The sequence below is a fragment of the Prunus avium genome, chromosome 5, assembly GCF_965620075.1.
Source record: "Prunus avium chromosome 5, drPruAviu1.hap1.1, whole genome shotgun sequence".
In the NCBI taxonomy this organism is placed as follows: domain Eukaryota; kingdom Viridiplantae; phylum Streptophyta; class Magnoliopsida; order Rosales; family Rosaceae; genus Prunus; species Prunus avium.
Genome location: NC_142288.1, coordinates 22847970 through 22867590, shown reverse-complemented (window position 1 = coordinate 22867590; position 19621 = coordinate 22847970). Strand labels below are relative to the sequence as shown.

The window sequence follows — 19621 nt, the reverse complement described above, 5'->3', positions numbered from 1 at the left end:
ATCCGTAAATACAAATGCAACATTACGGTTTGCACTTTCACAATAAGAAAAAAAATTAAAATCTGAAAAGACATCTTTTGATTATTAGCAGTGCTTCTTTTTTCTTTTTTTTTTGGTGAAAACCAAGGTATCCCCGCGCGATTGCGGGGACTAACCCTCGAGGTACTGTCGGGCGCAAAGCGGGGACCTCTCCCAACAAAGTCTGCTCTATCCGCAAGCGCCTGTTGGTTTATGATATTTCATACAATGATACTAATAAAATTGAAGGTACCAAAAGTTTCTGAACTTCTAGACATCTTTTCTTCTTCTTCCTCTTTTTCTTTTCATATTTCACACTATAAAAGTGTTCGAATGAAAAAAGGGAGCCATCTGCATTTTATACATTCTGCATTAATGGACGGGAAAAAAGGAAGCAGAATTTACAACCAAATTCATGCGCATACTTACTGATACGCTCAAGCTCTACCTAAAATGTTTTATCAACACTAGCCGTTAAAAAAAAAAAAAAAAAAAAAATCAAACAAGAAAAAAAAATTACATGAAGCAACAGCTAAAATGGTCATACTGCAATGGAAAGGGAAAAAAAAGATAATTATCCCCCAAGGACGAGGAAACTACGCCCTCCTCTGGCCTCTTGCAGCAGTCATCTTTGAGAGCACTTCCTTGAGATCATCATACCGGCTTTGGTGATACTCGATCCATATGCACAGCTGCCTTATGGCTTCCCTCTTCTCCTCCGCCAATCCTAGTAAGCCCTCATTTTTCTCTCCCACCGTCTTCTCCAAGTCCTCTACCGTCTTCTCAAGTTGCTTCACAGCTTTGATCAGACCCCCCTTCTCCACTTCCTCCCCTCTTGCAGTTGCCCTCAACTTCTCAACCTGCTCTCTGAACACCAACGCTTCTTCTTTCTTACCACGCAGTTGTTCGATTAGGTCCCCTACCTCCTCCTTCAACTTCACTCTTTCACCATTTGTTTCCGCAATCCAGTTCTTTGCAGTTTGAAGCTCCTTTGTTGTTCCTAGAATACACTTCTCATACTTTGCATAGTCATCCACAAATTTCTTGATCACAGATTCCAATACAGTCAAGGAACTGTTCACATTTTCTGAGATATGCGTGATGTTTCTTTGATAAGCTTCATTGTTTGCAGAAATTGTACCAGACAATGTAGCAATTCTGTCTTCTAGTGCTCTTTGTTCTTCCTGGAACTTTTGTTCTGCACGTCTGAAGCTCTCTTCCTTCTCAGTCAATAACTGCTCTGTAACACGGAGCTTCTGGTTTGACAACCGCAACTTAACTTCAATATTCCGGGAATTATCAACCAAAGAACTAAGCTCGTCCCCTTTTTCTTCAAGATCTCTTTTCAGGTCTTCAGCTGCTTGTTCCAAATCAGCTATTATCTGATCTTTGGATTCAACTTTTGTACTGAATTCTAGCACCATTTGCTCAATTTTCCTTTCTGCAGAGTCTCGATTGACCTTGCTGTCGTGAAACTGACTTTCAAGCTGTTTATATTCCTCATTTAACTTCTTGTACGAATCCTCCCGTTCATTCAGCAGTCTCTGATGATCGGTGATCTTGCTCGTTAACTCCGCTTTTTCATTTTCCAATAGCGTCAGGCTCTCTGAATGTTCTTGTTTCTCCTTCTCAAATTGCAACTCTATCTGCTTCTTCTGGGTCTGCAATGAATCCAAATCCTGCTGTAGACTGTTCACCTGTGACACAAAGGCTTCTATTTGAGCAGATGCATCGTTCACAGAACTTTCATGTTTCTCCTGGAGAGAAGAGAACTCGACCTCTATTTGCGATAGTTTCATCTCAAATTCAGAAATTTGATCCTTCAGCTCCACAATTTCTGCTCTGAACTGATCGTTCTCAAGGACTTTAGTTCTTATCTCCTCTTCAAGTTCACTTTTGTGGTTGTGTATCGAGTCCACCTTTATCTCAATGTCTCTCTTTTCTGCTGTCAAACTCTCTTTCTCTTCCACAATCCTCTGATGATCCGTTATCTTGTTTGTTATCTCCTCTTTCAGATTTTGTATCTGTATCAAGTACTCTGAAGTTTCTTGAGTTTTATTCTCAATCTGCACTTGCAATTCAGTTTTCTGGCTGAGTAGGGACTCCAATTCTTGCTGCAAGACATTTACTTGTTCCATTAAGCCCTTGACCTGAGTTGATGCTTCATCACCTTTACATACCATCTGTTCCTCCAATTCAACTTTCTGGGCACGCAAAGAATCTATGTCAGCTAGCAGATTACTGATCTGTGCTGCCAAATCTGCTATTCTAGATGATGATTCATTATTGCTGTCCTCAAGTTTCTTTGTGAGAGCAGAAAGTTCAGCTTCTCTCTCTTCTGATATCAATTCAAGCTCCAAAACTCGGGCATGTAGTCCTGCATTCTCCTCTCCCAGTTGTTTTGCTTCAGTTTCTTTGCTCTCAATCTCTACTTCCAAATCACTTTTCTGATGTCGCAAAGATTCCAGCTCCAGTTCCAGCCCCAAAACTTTCTCCTCCAATCCCTTTATTTGAGCCAATGTTTCATTCTCATGCAGCTTGTGCATCTCAGACAGAGTTAAATATTCCTTTTCCTTGAGACCCAGTTGCTCATTTAGTTGATTATATTCAGTATTGCTGTCCTCAAGTGTCTTTGTGAGAGCAGAAAGTTCAGCTTCTCTCTCTTCTAATGTCGATTCAAGTTTTGAAATTTGGGCTTGTAATCCTGCATTCTCTTCTTCTAGTTGTTTTACTTGAGTTTCTTTGTTCTCAAGTTTCTCCTTCAGCTGAATAGATTCACTATTGTTATCCTCAAGTTCTTTTGTTAGAGCAGACAGTTCAGCTGCTCTCTCATTTGATACTGATTCAAGTTCTGAAATTCGGACTTGTAGTCCTGCGTTTTCCTCTTCCAGTTGTTTAACTTCAGTTTCTTTGCTCTCAATCTTCACTTCCATGTCTCTTTTCTGAACTCGCAAAGATTCTAGTTCCAGTTCCAGCCCTGAAACTGTAGCCTGTAATCCCTTTATTTGAGCCGAGGTTTCGTTCCCATGCAGCTCATGCCTCTCAGACAGAGTTGAATATTCGTTTTCTTTGACACCCAGTTGCTCGTTTAGCTGACTACATTCAGTATTGCTGTCCTCAAGTTTCTTTGAGAGAGCAGAAAGTTCAGCTTCTCTCTCTTCTAATGTCAATTCAAGTTTTGAAATTTGGGCTTGTAATCCTGCATTCCCTTCTTCTAGTTGTTTTACTTGAGTTTCTTTGTTCTCAAGCTTCACTTCTATATCTCTTTTCTGACCTCGCAAAGATTCCAATTCCAGTTCCAGCCCTGTCACTTGGGCCTCCAATCCTTTTATTTGAGCCAATGTCTTATTCTCATACAGCTCATGCATCTCGGACAGCGTTGAATACTCCTTTTCTGTCTGACCCAACTTCTCCTTTAGCTGAATAGATTCACTATTGTTATCCTCAAGTTCTTTTGTTAGAGCAGACAGTTCAGCTGCTCTCTCATTTGATACTGATTCAAGTTCTGAAATTCGGACTTGTAGTCCTGCGTTTTCCTCTTCCAGTTGTTTAACTTCAGTTTCTTTGATCTCAATCTTCACTTCCATGTCTCTATTCTGACCTCGCAAAGATTCTAGTTCCAGTCCCAGCCCTGACACTGTAGCCTGTAATCCCTTTATTTGAGCCGAGGTTTCGTTCTCATGCAGCTCATGCCTCTCAGACAGAGTTGAATATTCCTTTTCCTTGAGACCCAGTTGCTCGTTTAGCTGACTACATTCAGTATTGCTGTCCTCAAGTTTCTTTGTGAGAGCAGAAAGTTCAGCTTCTCTCTCTTCTAATGTCGATTCAAGTTGTGAAATTTGGGCTTGTAATCCTGCATTCTCTTCTTCTAGTTGTTTTGCTTGAGTTTCTTTGTTCTCAAGCTTCACTTCTATATCTCTTTTCTGACCTCGCAAAGATTCCAACTCCAGTTCCAGCCCTGTCACTTGGGCCTCCAATCCGTTTATTTGAGCCAATGTCTTATTCTCATACAGCTCATGCATCTCGGACAGAGTTGAATACTCCTTTTCCGTCTGACCCAACTTCTCCTTCAGCTGAATAGATTCACTATTGTTATCCTCAAGTTCTTTTGTTAGAGCAGACAGTTCGGCTGCTCTCTCATTTGATGCTGATTCAAGTTCTGAAATTCGGACTTGTAGTCCTGCGTTTTCCTCTTCCAGTTGTTTAACTTCAGTTTCTTTGCTCTCAATCTTCACTTCCATGTCTCTTTTCTGACCTTGCAAAGATTCTAGTTCCAGTTCCAGCCCTGTCACTGTAGCCTGTAATCCCTTTATTTGAGCTGAGGTTTTGTTCTCATGCAGCTCATGCCTCTCAGACAGAGTTGAATATTCATTTTCTTTCTGACCCAATTTCTCCTTTAGTTGACTAGATTCAACCGTGAGTTCTTGTATCATGTTCTGCGCCTGCTGAATTTCATTTGACATCTCCGAATTTTTCAAGGTCTCTTCCTCCTTAGCTTTGCTTACATCTGACACCTGCTGTTCTGCAGATTCCAGCTGCTGCTTCAAATTGGAAACTTCCCCTTGAACGGATTCTAGTTCTTGCTCAAGGGTTACTTTTTCATCTTTCAGCCGATCAACCATGGTTCTTAACTCTGCTGTAATATTTTCTCCTTCCTCTATCCTTCTCAGAGCAGTCTCTTTCTCCTGAATCAAGTTATCTCTCTCTCTTTCCACATTTTCTACTCTTTGATTTAGTTCAGCTTCTATCTTTCCACCAGCTTCCAGTTTTTTATTTAGCTCATTATTCTCAGCCAAAAGTTGCGAATTTTCAACATCTAACCTTTCAGCTTCAGTCTTCAAGTCTCTGGCAATTTTTTCTGTTTCTTCTATCTTGGTCAAAGCCGCCTCGTGTTCTAAGTTTAAAGCTTCCTTCTCTTCACTTGTAGCTGTCAATTTCCTCTTCAGGTCAGCAACTTCTAGATGTGCTGATTCAAGTTCATGTTTGATCCCATCAGTTTTCTGAAAGTCACTTTTCAACAGTCCATTTTTACTGCTTTTGTCATTTGAAGAATACTCTGAATCTGAGTCTGAGCTTGATGAAGATGAGCTGTCCTTTTCTTGTTTGCCATGAGCTTTTTTCTTTAGCACTCCGGTTAGATGATCATATTGTGCATAGAGTGATTGGTACTCTTTGTGGAAATCCTCAATTAGCTCAACAAGAGGTTCCTTTTTGGAGTTCTCTACTGAGATGGCATCTTTTTCTTCAAGATCTTCATCTTTTAGAAGCTTCAATATTTTATTCACCTTGTCATCAATACCTGCAATCAAACAAAAAATTCTTTAATTTTCAATTTGTTCGATCATATGAGATGCAAGAGCCAAACATGTAATCATATTGAAGTTCATTTCAAAATTGCATTCAATAGTTCCTGTAATGTCATCATCTCAAAGCCTTAAGAAGAATTCTACAAGAAGGTTTTACCTATTTTAGTTCCTTTCAGCTCTTCATGCTTCTCTGAATTGATGTGACTTCCAAACAAGGACTTAATGGATTCACTCAAGCGGTGCTTTGTCATCACTTCAATTTCCAAACTTCCCTACCAGGTGTGATTTAAGATGGAGCAATATCCATCTCCAGCTCAAAGTCTGAAACACAAGAAAACGATCTCCTTTTGAATCATAGCAAAAGCATAAGCCTATTTTAATTTACAAATAATCCTAACTACCTCAAGACTATGTGATATAGCATGATGATGAAGGTCAGCTCCTAAGATGAAAATAGATAATGTATTTCAATGACTGAAAGATTACCGTAAAGGAAAAGGAATGCCGGACAATAAAAATTTAGGGCAGATACAGTTACAGGGCAAAACTTTATTGTGATAAATAAGCATTCAGCATCAGAGTTCAACAGAAAATTTACTCTCTACAAGAATGTCTTAAGGTGTGAACACTTTCCTTTATATGGGATTTTTTTTCCTTATGATGGGATTTTTCTTATATATATATATATATACAGTTATTCTCTTATCCGGATGTCCGCACGTTATTATCGTGCGGATCCTATTGTAAATAGGCAGGAAAACCGAGAGAGTTAGTACAAAATACACGGCGTCCGGACGATAATAACGTCCGGATGTCCGCATAAGAGAATTTCTGATATATATCAACATGTTCTAGCTTGAAACCTTCCCAGTTGTTTTTTTAACTACAACATGGAATCATGGATCTCTTAAGCATGAGAAAAAAATTAAAAACAAAAAACAAGGCTCTGCTTTTTTAAATGTATCATTGAATCCAAATTAGTAAAAGTCCAAAATCTGATGCCACGTCATATTTTTTAAAAGGGGAACCCCCCATAAGCCTGATTTGGGATCCAGAAAAGACAGCTATCATCATATACCCGAAAATATGAGCTGTTCTGTGTGTACGTACGCAAAATAAAATAAAAATGAGCTGTTCTTTTTGTTTATTTCCTTCCTAAAAAGAAACTTAAAAGGCAGACAATTTTTTTCAACAAATTCCAGAATATATTAAAGTAGCAAAAACCAAGATCAATACTTTTCTTATTCCGGTTCTTACCCTCGGACAACTAAAGAATTACACAATTACCGCTTTACCCTTCGACCCAGCTGACAGTCAAATACAGTAAGAAATTATTTACCTTATATTCTCTTTTACTTCTTCTTCAAGTCGTCGCCAGGAAGCTTCCTCAAGAATTGCCGACCTCAATCCTACCAACCACGCTGACAAAAAAAAGTAGATGAAAAATCTGAGTTATGAACAGAGTGAGTGAAAAACTGAACCAAACAGCTAAATATATGAATTCAATTTATGAAGAATTCTAGTCTGACAGAAAATGAAAAATCATTTCAATTGCGAACAGAGTTTATTTTGATCAGATTTCAGATTATCTTCAACAAGCTTAATCAAAAGATTAAAATCAAGCAACCGAGTAATCAGAGGATGAAGGAAATGAAAAATCAAGCATGCAGAATTCAGCTCTTGCGTAGAAGAAGATGGTTGATCTGATCAAGAACTTAAAGAAAAATTCTACTGTAAAAACAGTGGACTTCAATTCTGAGAAGAAAAGCAGTGCAAGAGTCAAAGATCATCACCTGAAAGTCAGAGACAATTCTCGAATCGTACGATCAAGCAGAGAGAGAAAAGTTCCAGTTCTCCGACGAGCGAGAGAGCGAGAGGGAGAGAGAGAGGGATGGAAATGAAATTCGAAAAAAATAGGAAAAATAGGAAAAAGAAAAAGAAAGCAAAAAAGAGGTTTTGTTTGGATTAGAAAACTCAAAGTGACTGGTACGCCATTTTGTAGCTTCAAATTTCAGAAGGTGGAATCTTTGGGAGCTTCTACTTCTGTATTTGCCCTCGGGGTTGGAGGAAATTTACGGCGATGACATTCTAGCTGGCATTTAACGCCATTGAATTTCTCGTCCGTGTTGCGGTCAAAGTCTCGGGAGTTGATATAATGATTGTGTCGTGAGAATAGTGTTAAATTATTGGGTACTTGATGACGCGTGAGCTCTTGCCACGTCAATCAGTTTCCCGCGCTCGTTTGGTAGTTGTTGTTTCTGTGGTCCCTCTCTCTCCCCATTTCGGCCTGGAGAGCATGTATGACGCAGTAATTGCAAGAAATGGAGGGATGAAGTGGGCTTACTGTGGTTTTGGACAATGATCCAGCTTTCAGTTAGGGATACCAACAACGTATGACGGGTTCGGGTTTGTTGTTCCCATTCTTATACTTAGCGGGTTAAATGGAATCTCATCGTAAATTACATTACACGCGTAATTGGTTTTGGGTGGAACTTCCACTTCCTTCATTCTTAACAACAACAAAAACTACATTATATGCGTTCAAGATCAGAGTTCAAACCTCATTCTCGTTTGGTCTAATAGGTATCTAGAAGAAAATTATACATTAACTATGCAATTTGTTGTATAACAACATAAAATTATGAAATAACACAATTCATTTCCAAAGAAAAACGTAAAGATAAATGAATTAACAGATTTGGGGGAAAGTTTTGGGTTGACGGAGGAAATTGTCATCCCTATAAATAATCCACTTCTAGAAAATTCGAGACAATTACAGCCCATATCTGCAATGGAGTTCAAGAGAGGATTGAAGACATTAAAAAATCTGCATTGCCTATAAAATTTAGTTAAAGTTTATAAAAAGAATGGGGTCCAATTATTTTTTTGCTTCAAAACGGTGATTTTGTTCTTCCAATCGTATTAACGTAGGCTGTCCTGATGTTGTTTAAGGTTCAAACGGAGATGGCATGACCCATGTACATTAAATTAAAGTCATTGCAAAATTGACAACAACATGCGACAAAACAAATTTGGGGAATAAATTGATATGATGGACAGTGATGTGGAGAAATAGTCTTTGAAGAGTTTACATAGGAAACTGACTCACTATTTGGACATGGTGCTTGTCCATTTGCTCAAGGTGATTCAATCCTGAACCCTTCCAATAACATATCCCCCACTACGTAATTTTACCAGAAAAATGAAAAGGAAAAGAGAAGTGAAACTTTGAGTGATCACATTATTGAAGTCATTTCGGACGAAAACTCGGAAAACTATATACACATTTGTTAATGATCATTTGGTCTAATGGAGTCCAATCTCCATTTTGTTGGAGGATGTGCTGAGTTCAAATCTCATGAACGACAGTTGTTAAATTCAAAAATGAGAAATTATGTATACATATATCCCATGAATTCAATGTAGATCATGAATAAGGAAAGCTTTTGCCACTCTTTTGGTGAGCTATTAGCCAATGCTAAGCAACACATCCACTTTCCTTGTGGGAAGGAATGAATAAATTGAATAAGGTTTATATATTAATGCTAAACAAACATATCATAACAATGGCCCTTGCCTTAGAGCCTAAGTAACTGCCCTGCTCCTAGCAGCAGCTGACCTCTTTGAGACTGCTTCCTTAAGATCATCGTAGCGGCTCTGGTGATGATCAATCAAGACACAGAGCTGCCTTATGGCTTCCCTCTTCTCCTCTCCAAGGATCAATAAGTCTTCATCCTTGTCCTTCAATTCCCTCTCCAGATTTCCCACCTGCTCCTCAAGTTGGCTCAAGCCTTTCGTCATGTTCAACTTCTCTTCAGCTTCCTTGCTTGCCGATACTTTTAACTCACAAACTTTGTCTCTTAACACACCCTCTTGTTCTTCTTTTTCATTCAGTTGTGTGGCCAAGCATTCTACATTGTGCCTTAATCGTTTGATCTCACGTGCTGTCCCTGTAACCCACATTTTCGCAGACTCAAGATCATTCGACATTTTGGAAATCTGGTTCAGAAAGTTCTTATGGCCCTCCTCAAACTTCAGTACCACCAAGTCCAGTCCTTGGAATGTGCCTTTTGCTGTTTCTGATATTTCCTTCATCTTTCTGGCCGGATCTTCATAAGTTGCAAGCTTTTCTTTAAGACCTCTAATTTCTGTCTCATACCAATCTTTCATCTTCTTGTAGCCTTCTTTATTCTCATTGTGTATTTGTTCTGCTACTCGGATTCTCTGGTACAAGAGGCGGACGTTATCTTCAATATTAATCCGGTACTTCTCTGCCAATTCTTCCATCTTCCTTTCTGCTACTTGTAGATTCAATTTGGACGACGGAAACCAAATTTTAGCTTGTTTATGATCCTTATTGAACTTCCTGATAGTATCTTCCTGTTCCTTAAGAATTCGCTGCTGTTCGGAAATCTTAACTGTCAAGTTATTGTTTTGATTTTCCATCTCAGTTAGTCTGTCCAAATATTTTCTGTTCTCTCTCTCAATCCGGGCTATCTTTCCTGTCAATTTACTGTTTTGATTTTCCATCTCACCCAGCCTTTCAAAATATTGTCTGCTCTCTTTCTCAATCTGCAAGTGCGACTGGCTTTTCTTAGTCTGCAAGGAATCCAATTCCTGTTTCAAATTGCTGACCTGTGTTGTTAAATCCGTAAGTTGAGTAGAAGATTCATTCTTTCCATCCTCGCATTCTCTATGAAGAGCATAAAACTCATCCCCTCTCTCATTCAGTGTTCTCTCCAACTCAAAAATTTTAGAAAGCAGACCCTCATTTTCCTGTCTCAACTTATTGTTCTCCTGGTTTCTATTTTTTATCTGCTTTTCCAAATTTTTCCTTTGGCTGCGTCGAGAGTCCATTTGCATTTCCAACTCCTTCATCCTCTCAAGAAGACATTGTCTATCATCCATCATTTTCATTTCAATTGTGTCCTTTCTATTTAGTTCCTCTTTCAGATTTTCTATCTGAAGCAAGTGTTTGGAAATTTCTTTGTTCTTCTTATCCAATTGTGCTTCTGATTCGGTTTTATGCTGGCGTAGGGACTTTAATTCCTTCTGCACACCATTGATCTGATCCCTTAAGCCCTTCACTTGAGCCAGTGATTCATTTTTTTTACTCACCATCTTTTGTTCCAGTTCACCTTTTTGCGAACGCAACGAATTAACTTCAACTTGCAGATTGCTGGCCTGTGCCATCAAGTCTGAAACTTTTGATGTTGAACTGTCCTCATTTTCCTTGAGTTTCTTCTGGAGATCAGATATTTCATCTTCTTTTCCTTTTAAACCTATCTCAAGTTCCAAAACCCGAGCATGCAGTCCAATATTTTTCTCTCCTAGCTGTTTAGCTTCAGCAGCCTTGCCTTCTTTCCATGCTTCCAAATCTCTTTTCTGACAGCACAAGGATTCCAACTCAATTTTAAAGCCAGTTAACTGGCCCTCTAACTCTTTCACCCGAGCTGATGATTCGTTCCCATGAGCCTCGTGCGCTTCAACAAGAGCTGAAAGTTCCCTTACTCTTTCGTCCATTTCATTCTTGAGATCTTTGTCAATATTACCTGCTTGTCTTATTTTTCTCAATGCTTCCATATATTCTGAATTTATAGCTTCCTTTTCTTCATTTCTAGAGACCAGTTTTTCCTTAAGATCAGCTACTTCTGAATTCTCAGTGTTAGCTTCATGCTTAATGCTGTCTGCCAACTTCTGATGCTCATTTTCCAATTTGGCATTGTTACCTTCAACGTCCTCTGAGGAATAATATTCAGAATCTGAGCTGGAGGGAGACAAGGCAAAACCTTTTCTCTCTTTTTTGCCACGAACAATTCTCCCTGACTCTCCTACTAGATGATCATACAAAGCATATAGTGACTGGTACTGTTGGTAGAAGTTCTCAATGAGTCCAACAAGTTCCGACTCGTTCTTTGAATCTTTTCGACTGTCTTCTTTCTTTCCTTGCTCTTCATTTTTTATAAGCTTGAAGATCCTTGTCACATTGTTTTCAATTTCTGCAGATAACATAAAATCTTCTAAATAAAAAAACTAACATCAACTGAAGTGCCAACAGAAAAGAATAATATATACCAACTCTCAAAATCAGGGAGGAAATTCAAATTTAAGCACATGAATCAGACAGTGATCTTTTTCCACTATGACACGAATCATTGTGCGAAAATGGTAACAATATAAGGGCAACAACCTATTAATTTATAATCCTACAATGGTTGTTGATAATGATAAAAGCCAATGCAGTACTGGAATTTTCAGAAAAACTGGTGCCATATATTTTGAATTCGAGATACTGAATCTGCCTGCAAGACCACATCGACTCATAGTCGATGACCAAGTTCAGAAATACTAATGAGTCATTGATCTTTTCGACACGGTTGCAGAAGCTTTCTTGGTTTGGTTCTATATTATAGCACAGCAGAAACAGGAACTTGATACTATATTATACATTTGCAACGCAAAAAAGCTTTACAAGTCCCCAAGAAAATAAACAAGTTTGTGGTTTTGGAAGTAGATCATTGAAATGCATTCTGTTTTGAGATTCATACATCTAATTTTTTTACCACCATTTTATTCAAAGATCAAGGTTGATAGGAGAGAAGTTGCACCTGATTTAGTCCTCTTCAATTGTTCCGTTTTTTCAGGATCAACATGATTCCCAAAGGACTTAGCTAGCTCCCTCCAGCGATGCTTTATCATATCTATTTTGGATATTTCAGTAAATACTCATAAATTAGCACACACAAGCACAAGGCACTATACATTCTGAGCACAGCATATTGAAGACCTGAAAAACAAACCAGAAAAAAAAAATTTAGTTTCAATCCAAATTAAGCTTCTGCTATAACGTCCTTTGTTCCCCTCTACACAACTTCCCTCTTTTTGAATAATACAAAATAAAATCTCATTAAATAAAAAGGGCTGTTTAAGGCTTTAGTCAAGTTGGTTAGAGAAGATGTGCTCCCCACTCTGCATCCGAGTTTGAATCTCTCTATTTGAAGTTTAGATTAGATTAAAGTAGAATATCTCTTGTATAAAAAAAAATAAAGAATAAATCACAAAATCTTTGACAATGTATATATGCAAAAACAATAAATTTTATGCAGTTGAGAAAAAAAAAAAAAAAAAAAAAACTTTACATTGCCCAGCCAAAAAAAAACAAGAATGGTCCCTATAAGAAGCATTAGGTCTGAGATGTCGACATGAAATAGGATGGGGCCACCAAATTCAAGAATTTTTTGCATAATCTACAAGAAAAAGGAAAAGCTCTTTCCTCCATATTTACATATAGCAAATTGACACCTCTTCCCTAGCTATTACCAATATCAGAAAGATAGAACCCCTTTTCAATAAAGCTTGAAAGAAATGTTGGGTTGGTGCTTACCTTTCCCTTGTTGCTCTTAAGTTTTCCAAAATATATATTTTATTTTTTATTTTTTTTGGTTTTCTTTCCAGCTTAGACAAGATGAAGTTTGTTTCTTGGTATTCAATTGCATATGTTTTTTTTAATGATTAAAAAAGAGGGACATAATTAAGAAAAATTAGCTTGTAAGCAAGTTTATGATTTACCAATTCATAGCAGCTAGATGATAGATACCATCAAATCAGAGAGAGAAAAAAAACTAAATTGCAATTTGAATCTTTATTCACAATTAAGGGATCAATAAGGCAAATAATTACCTTTCCTCTTTAAAGCAAATCATGCAGTAAAAATAAAAAATTATCTGCAAATATTTACAAGAAAGAAAATCTGTAAAAATAAAAATTTACCTGCAAATGGAATGCCATTTTCACCCAGCCGATTATCTGAACCCAGCTGATCTAAAAAGAAATATTTTAATTGAAATGAAGATGAATTTTGGGAGAGAAAAAAAAAGAAAAAAAAAGAGAAGAAACCAGAAATTTTGGGAGGTTAAAATTGAAATGGGGAAAGGAAATAACTGTAACTCCCTTGGGATTTTTTTTATTGTTCATTCCTTTTGTCCTACATGGAGAACGAAATATTGGCGCTTCTTTTGAGGGAAGCACCCTTTGATTTGCTTGTAATTACCACAAGAAATCACTGGAAATCAATGTCTCAGTTTCTCGCGATCTCAGGACCAAAAAAGCGCGAGAGGTTAACACTTGGCATTATCAGACACTCATTCTCTGAGTGCCACGTGCGTTATTTCCCGCCGGCTTAAACCCCTTTTGCTTATGAGAATGTTCTGTTCGCGCTTCTCTTTGTTATAAAGGAAAATCTCACTCTCCATTTATCCACGTACACTCCTTTTTGTTTAGAAAAATAGAGTGGGAAAATCAGTATTCTTTATAAAATATTTTGTTATTTGCTGTGCGATTTTCTCCTCTGAAACATTTCTCATTTAGAAGATTGGCACACGACACAAGTGAGCGACTGTCAACTTTTTATGAATATAAATTTACGATGTTTGTCTTTGATGTATGTGTGAAATTCATACATATACCTAAATGATTGTTGTACCGTTCATTTCGTATTCAATTAATATCCTTCGAGTACAAGTGTCTGCACAAAATTTATCATGAGCCTTATTTGTCCATGAAGGCATTCGCCCAATTTAAGCATGGCGTTAATCAAGTTTTAAATTTTCTTATTGACGAAAGAGAGAATACTCGAATTTGAAATCTCTTTCAACATTGAAACGAGAGATGTACCTTCAGAGCTAGTTGGGTTCAAGAATTTCAATTAAGCAAGAAGAATTATGAAATAAATTTATAATTATCGGCCAATGGAAAAGACAGGGAGCAGAGAGAGACACATGGGCTTAGAGGGTTGTCTGACTTAAATGAGTTTTAATGGGCATTTCTAATCTTTTATGTCCATATGTAACTCCAATAATTATGGCCATGAAACCATAATCTTATCTTGTAGTTTATATTATATATCATTGTCTGCTAGACGGTCTAAATGTCAAAATCAACGAGAAAAGAGGAAACCATGAAAGGCAAAGTGCAAGAAAGGAACAGGGGCAGAGTAGACAGTTCAATGACCTCACCAGCATCAGAAACCATTGATAAATGGACAAGGGCGTGATGGGGACCCTTTTGTAAGTGCAAGATAAGGGCAAAAAGGGCCCATTTGTAACCCTTATAATTCCAATCAGTAGGCACTGGTGCAAGAATCATTTCAAAATCATCGCAGGAGTTAGCCAAAGTACAATTACTATTCTCTCTTTTCTTTTCTTTTTCTTCTTTTTTAAAGGGAAGTCCCATGCCATGAGATGCATTTGTAGATTTAAACAAGTTCAGCAACACTTCTCCGTATTTACACAGTAAAGAAGAGCTACAAAGTGCAAAAAAACAAAAAATCCTAGTCCTCATCGTCATCAGAAGAAACCTTCCGCTTCTTCCACATGTAGGCCGCTTCCAATATTTTGAGGTTCGATGTCTGCGCTTCTTCTGGGAACATGTAGTCTATGTACTCCTCATACCTGGCAAGTTCCAAGACATTGGTTAACATATCAATAAGAAAATCAGCTCGCCAAATGGACTTGAACACAATAAAATCAAAACTCTGCCGCATTTTCATAAACAAGAAAGTAAAATAAGAGAACGAAAAATGTGAGTTGGTCACGTACCCAGCAGGCCCATCTTCAGTTATTATTGACCTCCTCTTCTTCAGTTTCTTTGGTAGCTTAGATTGGACTAAGCTAACATCACCTACCTCTCCAAAGGAAGCCTCCATATTTAGCCATTCATCAAGCAGCATGCCCCTTTCCTCCTTCAACTCAGGAGCTGAAGTTCTATAATAGTTGAGAGCTTTCTCAAAAACCCCTGATGTTACAGATAAACAGAAATTAAGGGTGAGACTTTCTCAACTGTAAAGGAACTATAAATTAGCCAACTATCATATTAATATTCTATCTTTTAGACAACTGCTTACTTCGAGCACGCTGAACACATTGCTCCTTTTGTTCACGAGGATAATCCTGGGCCTGATCTTCTGCCGCATCTGAATCCACACCATCTTCCACTATAGCAGACGCCTCAAATTTTGCATAACTGATCCACACCTTCAGGTGCTTTGTCCGGTCTAGGAGTCTCTCGTAAAGTTCTCTAGTTCTCTCAAATTCACCCTCTGATAGTTCAAAGTCAATGTATGCCTGTTATCAAATTATCAATCAAATTAGTAACAAATATAATGTTGTCATATCAACCTGTACAGAACAAATTAATAATATTAACCTTCGTCAACAAATATATATTATCTTGAAACTTTCCTATAACCAAGTCACATTTCCTATATTCAGTAGCTAAAGAAATTGTTTCTCTGTCTCGAAACATAAGCGATGGAGACAAAACAATCCATAGATAGGTTATAAAAGAAATGTACTTCAATGTGAAGGAGAATAATAGGTGCCTAAAATGGTGTTGCTTCTATTATTTCTTCCAACTCAAGTTTTAAGAGTCAAGAACCAAAACTGTGCATGGAACCGGTGCAACTAACAAGCATGGTATATTATATGTAATGAAACATCATAGAAGAGTGCAAAAGTGCAGAAAGGTAAATGTGTTCCAGAAGAAACTATCAAAATTCAACCAAAAAGAGTTGTAGCTTATATATGTTTACAAATAAGGATGTCGCTATGCTTATACCTTCCACAACAACTCAGGCATGTCAAGTGCTGGTTGGGCAATGGCAAGTTCAAAAAGCGCCCTGGTTCGTTCTGTCTCGCACAACGATTTCTCTAACTCTGCATACTTGGTCCATGCATAGCAATTTTCTGGAGACCATTCCAGATACTTTTCATACAATTTCCGACATCGATCAAAATTCCCAAGGTTCAGCTCGATCTCAATATACTTCTTAAATATCTGTTTTTAAGGTAGCATATTATGAATACTTAACAATACATTTTGACTTGTTAAATGGACTTGATTAAAATGAATATATGTATTGATAAATATACATTACCTTATCTTTAGGTGCTTGGCCTATTGCAGTACCGAGGATCTTGCGTGCACCCTTGAGATTCAGCTGTCGTATCTCAAACTGGGCAGCGAGAAGCCATATTTTTGCAAATGAAAACTTCCTATGAGGAATCAGCTTAAGGCATTCCCTGTAAAATTTCTAGCTCGTGAGAAATCTGGTCAATGTTTTAAGGATGTGTCCACTCAAATTAATAATATCAGAGGAAACAAATGAAAATCTATACATGTCAATAATGTGTTTTAGTTTGCATGAAAAGTTTCACTGAATAATTGAAGTATGAATTGCACAATCTCCAAATTGTAAACCATCAAAATGATTGTGCAACAAAAACACGTTTACAAAAACTAACTACAAGAAATCATGATTACTACATAACTGACAAGCTCATCAGTCCTAACATTGTCATGATAAACTAAAATGGTAAATACAAGTTAGCCAAAGGGACAAATTTGTTACCTATATTATTCAAATGTAAAATATGAGTTGCATTTGGGTAATAGTTTTCAAGCTTATCCTAGTAAAACAAACATCTAAAATATAACTTCTTTTTTTCAGTACCAGAGCACAGCATCAATTCATGTACTGACGAACAACATTTATTTATTATTCACGTATCCTTATTAAGTTGACTAGTTGCAAAAGAAAAATATGGCAGGGTTCAGGAATAAAATAATCTCTATGTACATCAAAAAAACCATAGTTGAACAAATTAGGCATACCTATATACATCTCGTGTACGTTCCATGTCCCCAGCATCAAGCTCTTCATATAGCGCATAATTGATCCTAACATTACAGAAGAAACAAACAATCAGCAACAATTATTCAAACAAAAGAAGCAGCAAGGAATTCAAATCATAAGCATAATTACTAATTAACCAAGACTCAGCATATGTACCACATACCACAAATAAATGTAGCGCTGCCAATACCGCTTCTCTGGAGCCGGAGGAACATTAGCAATAGCTCGCTCATAAACCTCTCTAATTCTGTCCTTATTTCCAGCACTCTCTTCTAGCCTTATATAATCAAACCAGGAATCGTAATTAAGAGGATTCTTCTTAACCTCATCTTCATACTGAAATCTCCTCTTTCCCACAATCGCATCCTCAATGCCTTGTCTATCTCCATATTGCTTCTCGAAACCCACAAACTTTTTATATAAATCCTCGGCCCTTCCTTTGGGTATATGATCAAGTGCATATTTATAAATAGACCTTGCTCGATCAGTTTCTTTGCACCGCTCCTCAAATTCCGCAAAAGCCACAAATAACTGCTCGGCCTCCTCATCCTCAGCCAGGATCTCCACTGCTCTCTCATATACATTTCTCGCCCTCACAACCTCACCATTCTTCATTTCAAACTTGGCATACCGAATCCAAGCACCAACTTTCGGATGACATTGTACGAACCGCTCAAAAATCGCTCTAGCACGCTCCACTTCATTATACCGAAGCTCAAACTTGATGAAGGAGAGCCAGCCTTGCTGGTCTGGCATCCAATTCATCCACCTCTCGTATATTTGTCGAGCACCAGCCACATTCCCTATAATCTCTTCCATGTGAATGTACTTGTACCACAGCTGGTCAACTCTAGGCAAGAGCGTGACAGCACGGTCCCACACATTCCTAGCATGGTTGATGAACTTGTTCTTCATCTCCACCTCGGCATACTTGAGCCACAGGGTGTGGTTCCGGTAATCAACCTCAAGAGCACGCTCCCAAACAGAGCGAGCACGTTTGAAGTCCTTCTGGGACTCCTCCCACTGCGCATACTTGATCCAGACACTGACATTCCACCTCACACGCCGGATTAGGTCTTCGAATTCCTTGCGCTTCCGGAGACGGTAATCAGCGAGCTCAGTGGGATCAGTGATCTTCTGCTTGGGAGGTCGGATTTCAGCCTCCTGGCGTTCACGTGCCTCACGGAGGATTTGCTCTGCGGTGATTTGAACAGGGGCTGGGGTTTTGTTCTTAACCCTAGTGGGTCGTGGTAGCTTGACCTCAGTTTCCTTACGGGTTAAGAACCCTAGGGTTGGGTCTGCGTCCTTGAAGGAACCCATTGCTTGGGTTTTATTCGCCTGGAACAAACATAATGCAGTCAAAATCTAAAAATTCACAATGTTTTGCAAAATTTCCGTATGCATTCATCAATAGCAGGCGATTAAGTTCAGCAAACATCTCCGCATCTAAATAACAGACTGAAAATATTGTTAATTTCAATTGGAGAAGTAATTTCAATGCTTCGAATGGTATTTATTGTATAGAATTCGTATTAATTACTTAATTTCGTATTTTACAAGAACAAGAAAAGCAAATTAGAATCCTAGTATTGAATAGAAGATTTTAGTTTTACCTGGATTTTGGTTAAAAGGTCTCGCAGTTGCAGAGTTGAGACTTGCAGGAGAGATGAGAAGAGATGGCCGATAGGGTTTCAGAAATAGAGGGAAGGGTGCTCGTAGAGCCTCGTGTAGGAGAAGGGAGTCGGGGGATGTGCGCGCATAAAATTTCATGGGTTTAGCTTTTTCTATTTATTCAAAACGGCCCCGTTCCCCCTCTTGTGGTCATCTAAAATTCTAAATCTAAGGTTTAGAAAAACTGATTTAAAAATCAATGTGTATCATTTTATTTACTTTTTATTGTATAATATATTATTTTTTAAAATAAAAACTAAAAGTTAAAATAATATATCTATATCTGCTGTCAAAGAAATCTTGAAATGAATTACTCAAAAAAAGAAAAAAATTCTGGAAATAAAGTATCACAGCTTAATAGATCTGTCATTTACACTCCTAATGCATTAATTGTTTCAACACAAAGGCTAAAAAATAAGAAGAAAAAATAGTTCCAACGTTCAAGAATGACCTAAACAAAAAAAAACAAAAAAACCATTTTTTTGTAATTATATTTTTCTAAAAGTCCGTCTTTAACCTTAATTATGCCCGATTGAAGATGGGCCTCTAGAAAAATAGTATTGCAAAAAGATAAAATAATAATAATTATAAGTCATGTGTAGCGCGCTAAATTAAAAAAAGTTATTTTACATGCGTTTTCCGCGTGCAAAAAAGCTAGTGTATATAATCGATCAACACCAAAACACGTAGTTAAAAACCAATAACTTGTTCTTATACCTCTTGTAGTTGAAATTAGCAATCTCATTGGTGAAAAGGAGCAAATAAATCAATTTGAGGAAGATGAGTAGTCACTTGATTATCATCGGTTTCATGAAATTGGTAAAGAATTACATTTCTTGATTACCCCTAAGATTTGTACTTACCCCAATCCAAATACATTTCTTTTATAACCTATCTATGGATTGTTTTGTCTTCATCGTTTATGAATAAAAGA

The 19621-nt window shown here is 37.6% G+C and overlaps 3 protein-coding genes across 3 annotated transcripts; all 3 read right to left on the bottom strand.

Moving 5' to 3' along the window:
- Window positions 1-352: 352 nt before the first annotated feature.
- On the bottom strand, window positions 353-7337 carry CIP1 (COP1-interactive protein 1). The gene is made up of 4 exons (XM_021962930.2): window positions 7118-7337; window positions 6664-6745; window positions 5482-5645; window positions 353-5317 (listed from the first exon to the last, which is right to left on the bottom strand). The coding sequence occupies exons 3-4, from the start codon at window positions 5573-5575 to the stop codon at window positions 615-617; spliced, it is 4797 nt and encodes a 1598-aa protein (XP_021818622.1). The 5' UTR covers window positions 5576-5645; window positions 6664-6745; window positions 7118-7337; the 3' UTR covers window positions 353-614.
- Window positions 7338-8673: 1336 nt separating this feature from the next.
- Window positions 8674-12103, bottom strand: LOC110760629 (uncharacterized). Its single transcript, XM_021962931.2, has 2 exons — window positions 11933-12103; window positions 8674-11323 (listed from the first exon to the last, which is right to left on the bottom strand). The coding sequence occupies exons 1-2, from the start codon at window positions 12021-12023 to the stop codon at window positions 8910-8912; spliced, it is 2505 nt and encodes an 834-aa protein (XP_021818623.1). The 5' UTR covers window positions 12024-12103; the 3' UTR covers window positions 8674-8909.
- A 2384-nt stretch (window positions 12104-14487) lies between these two features.
- Window positions 14488-18793, bottom strand: LOC110760627 (crooked neck protein, putative / cell cycle protein). The gene is made up of 8 exons (XM_021962928.2): window positions 18630-18793; window positions 17180-18354; window positions 16995-17060; window positions 16258-16402; window positions 15939-16157; window positions 15226-15445; window positions 14921-15116; window positions 14488-14773 (listed from the first exon to the last, which is right to left on the bottom strand). The coding sequence occupies exons 2-8, from the start codon at window positions 18334-18336 to the stop codon at window positions 14653-14655; spliced, it is 2124 nt and encodes a 707-aa protein (XP_021818620.1). The 5' UTR covers window positions 18337-18354; window positions 18630-18793; the 3' UTR covers window positions 14488-14652.
- Between the last annotated feature and the right edge of the window lie 828 nt (window positions 18794-19621).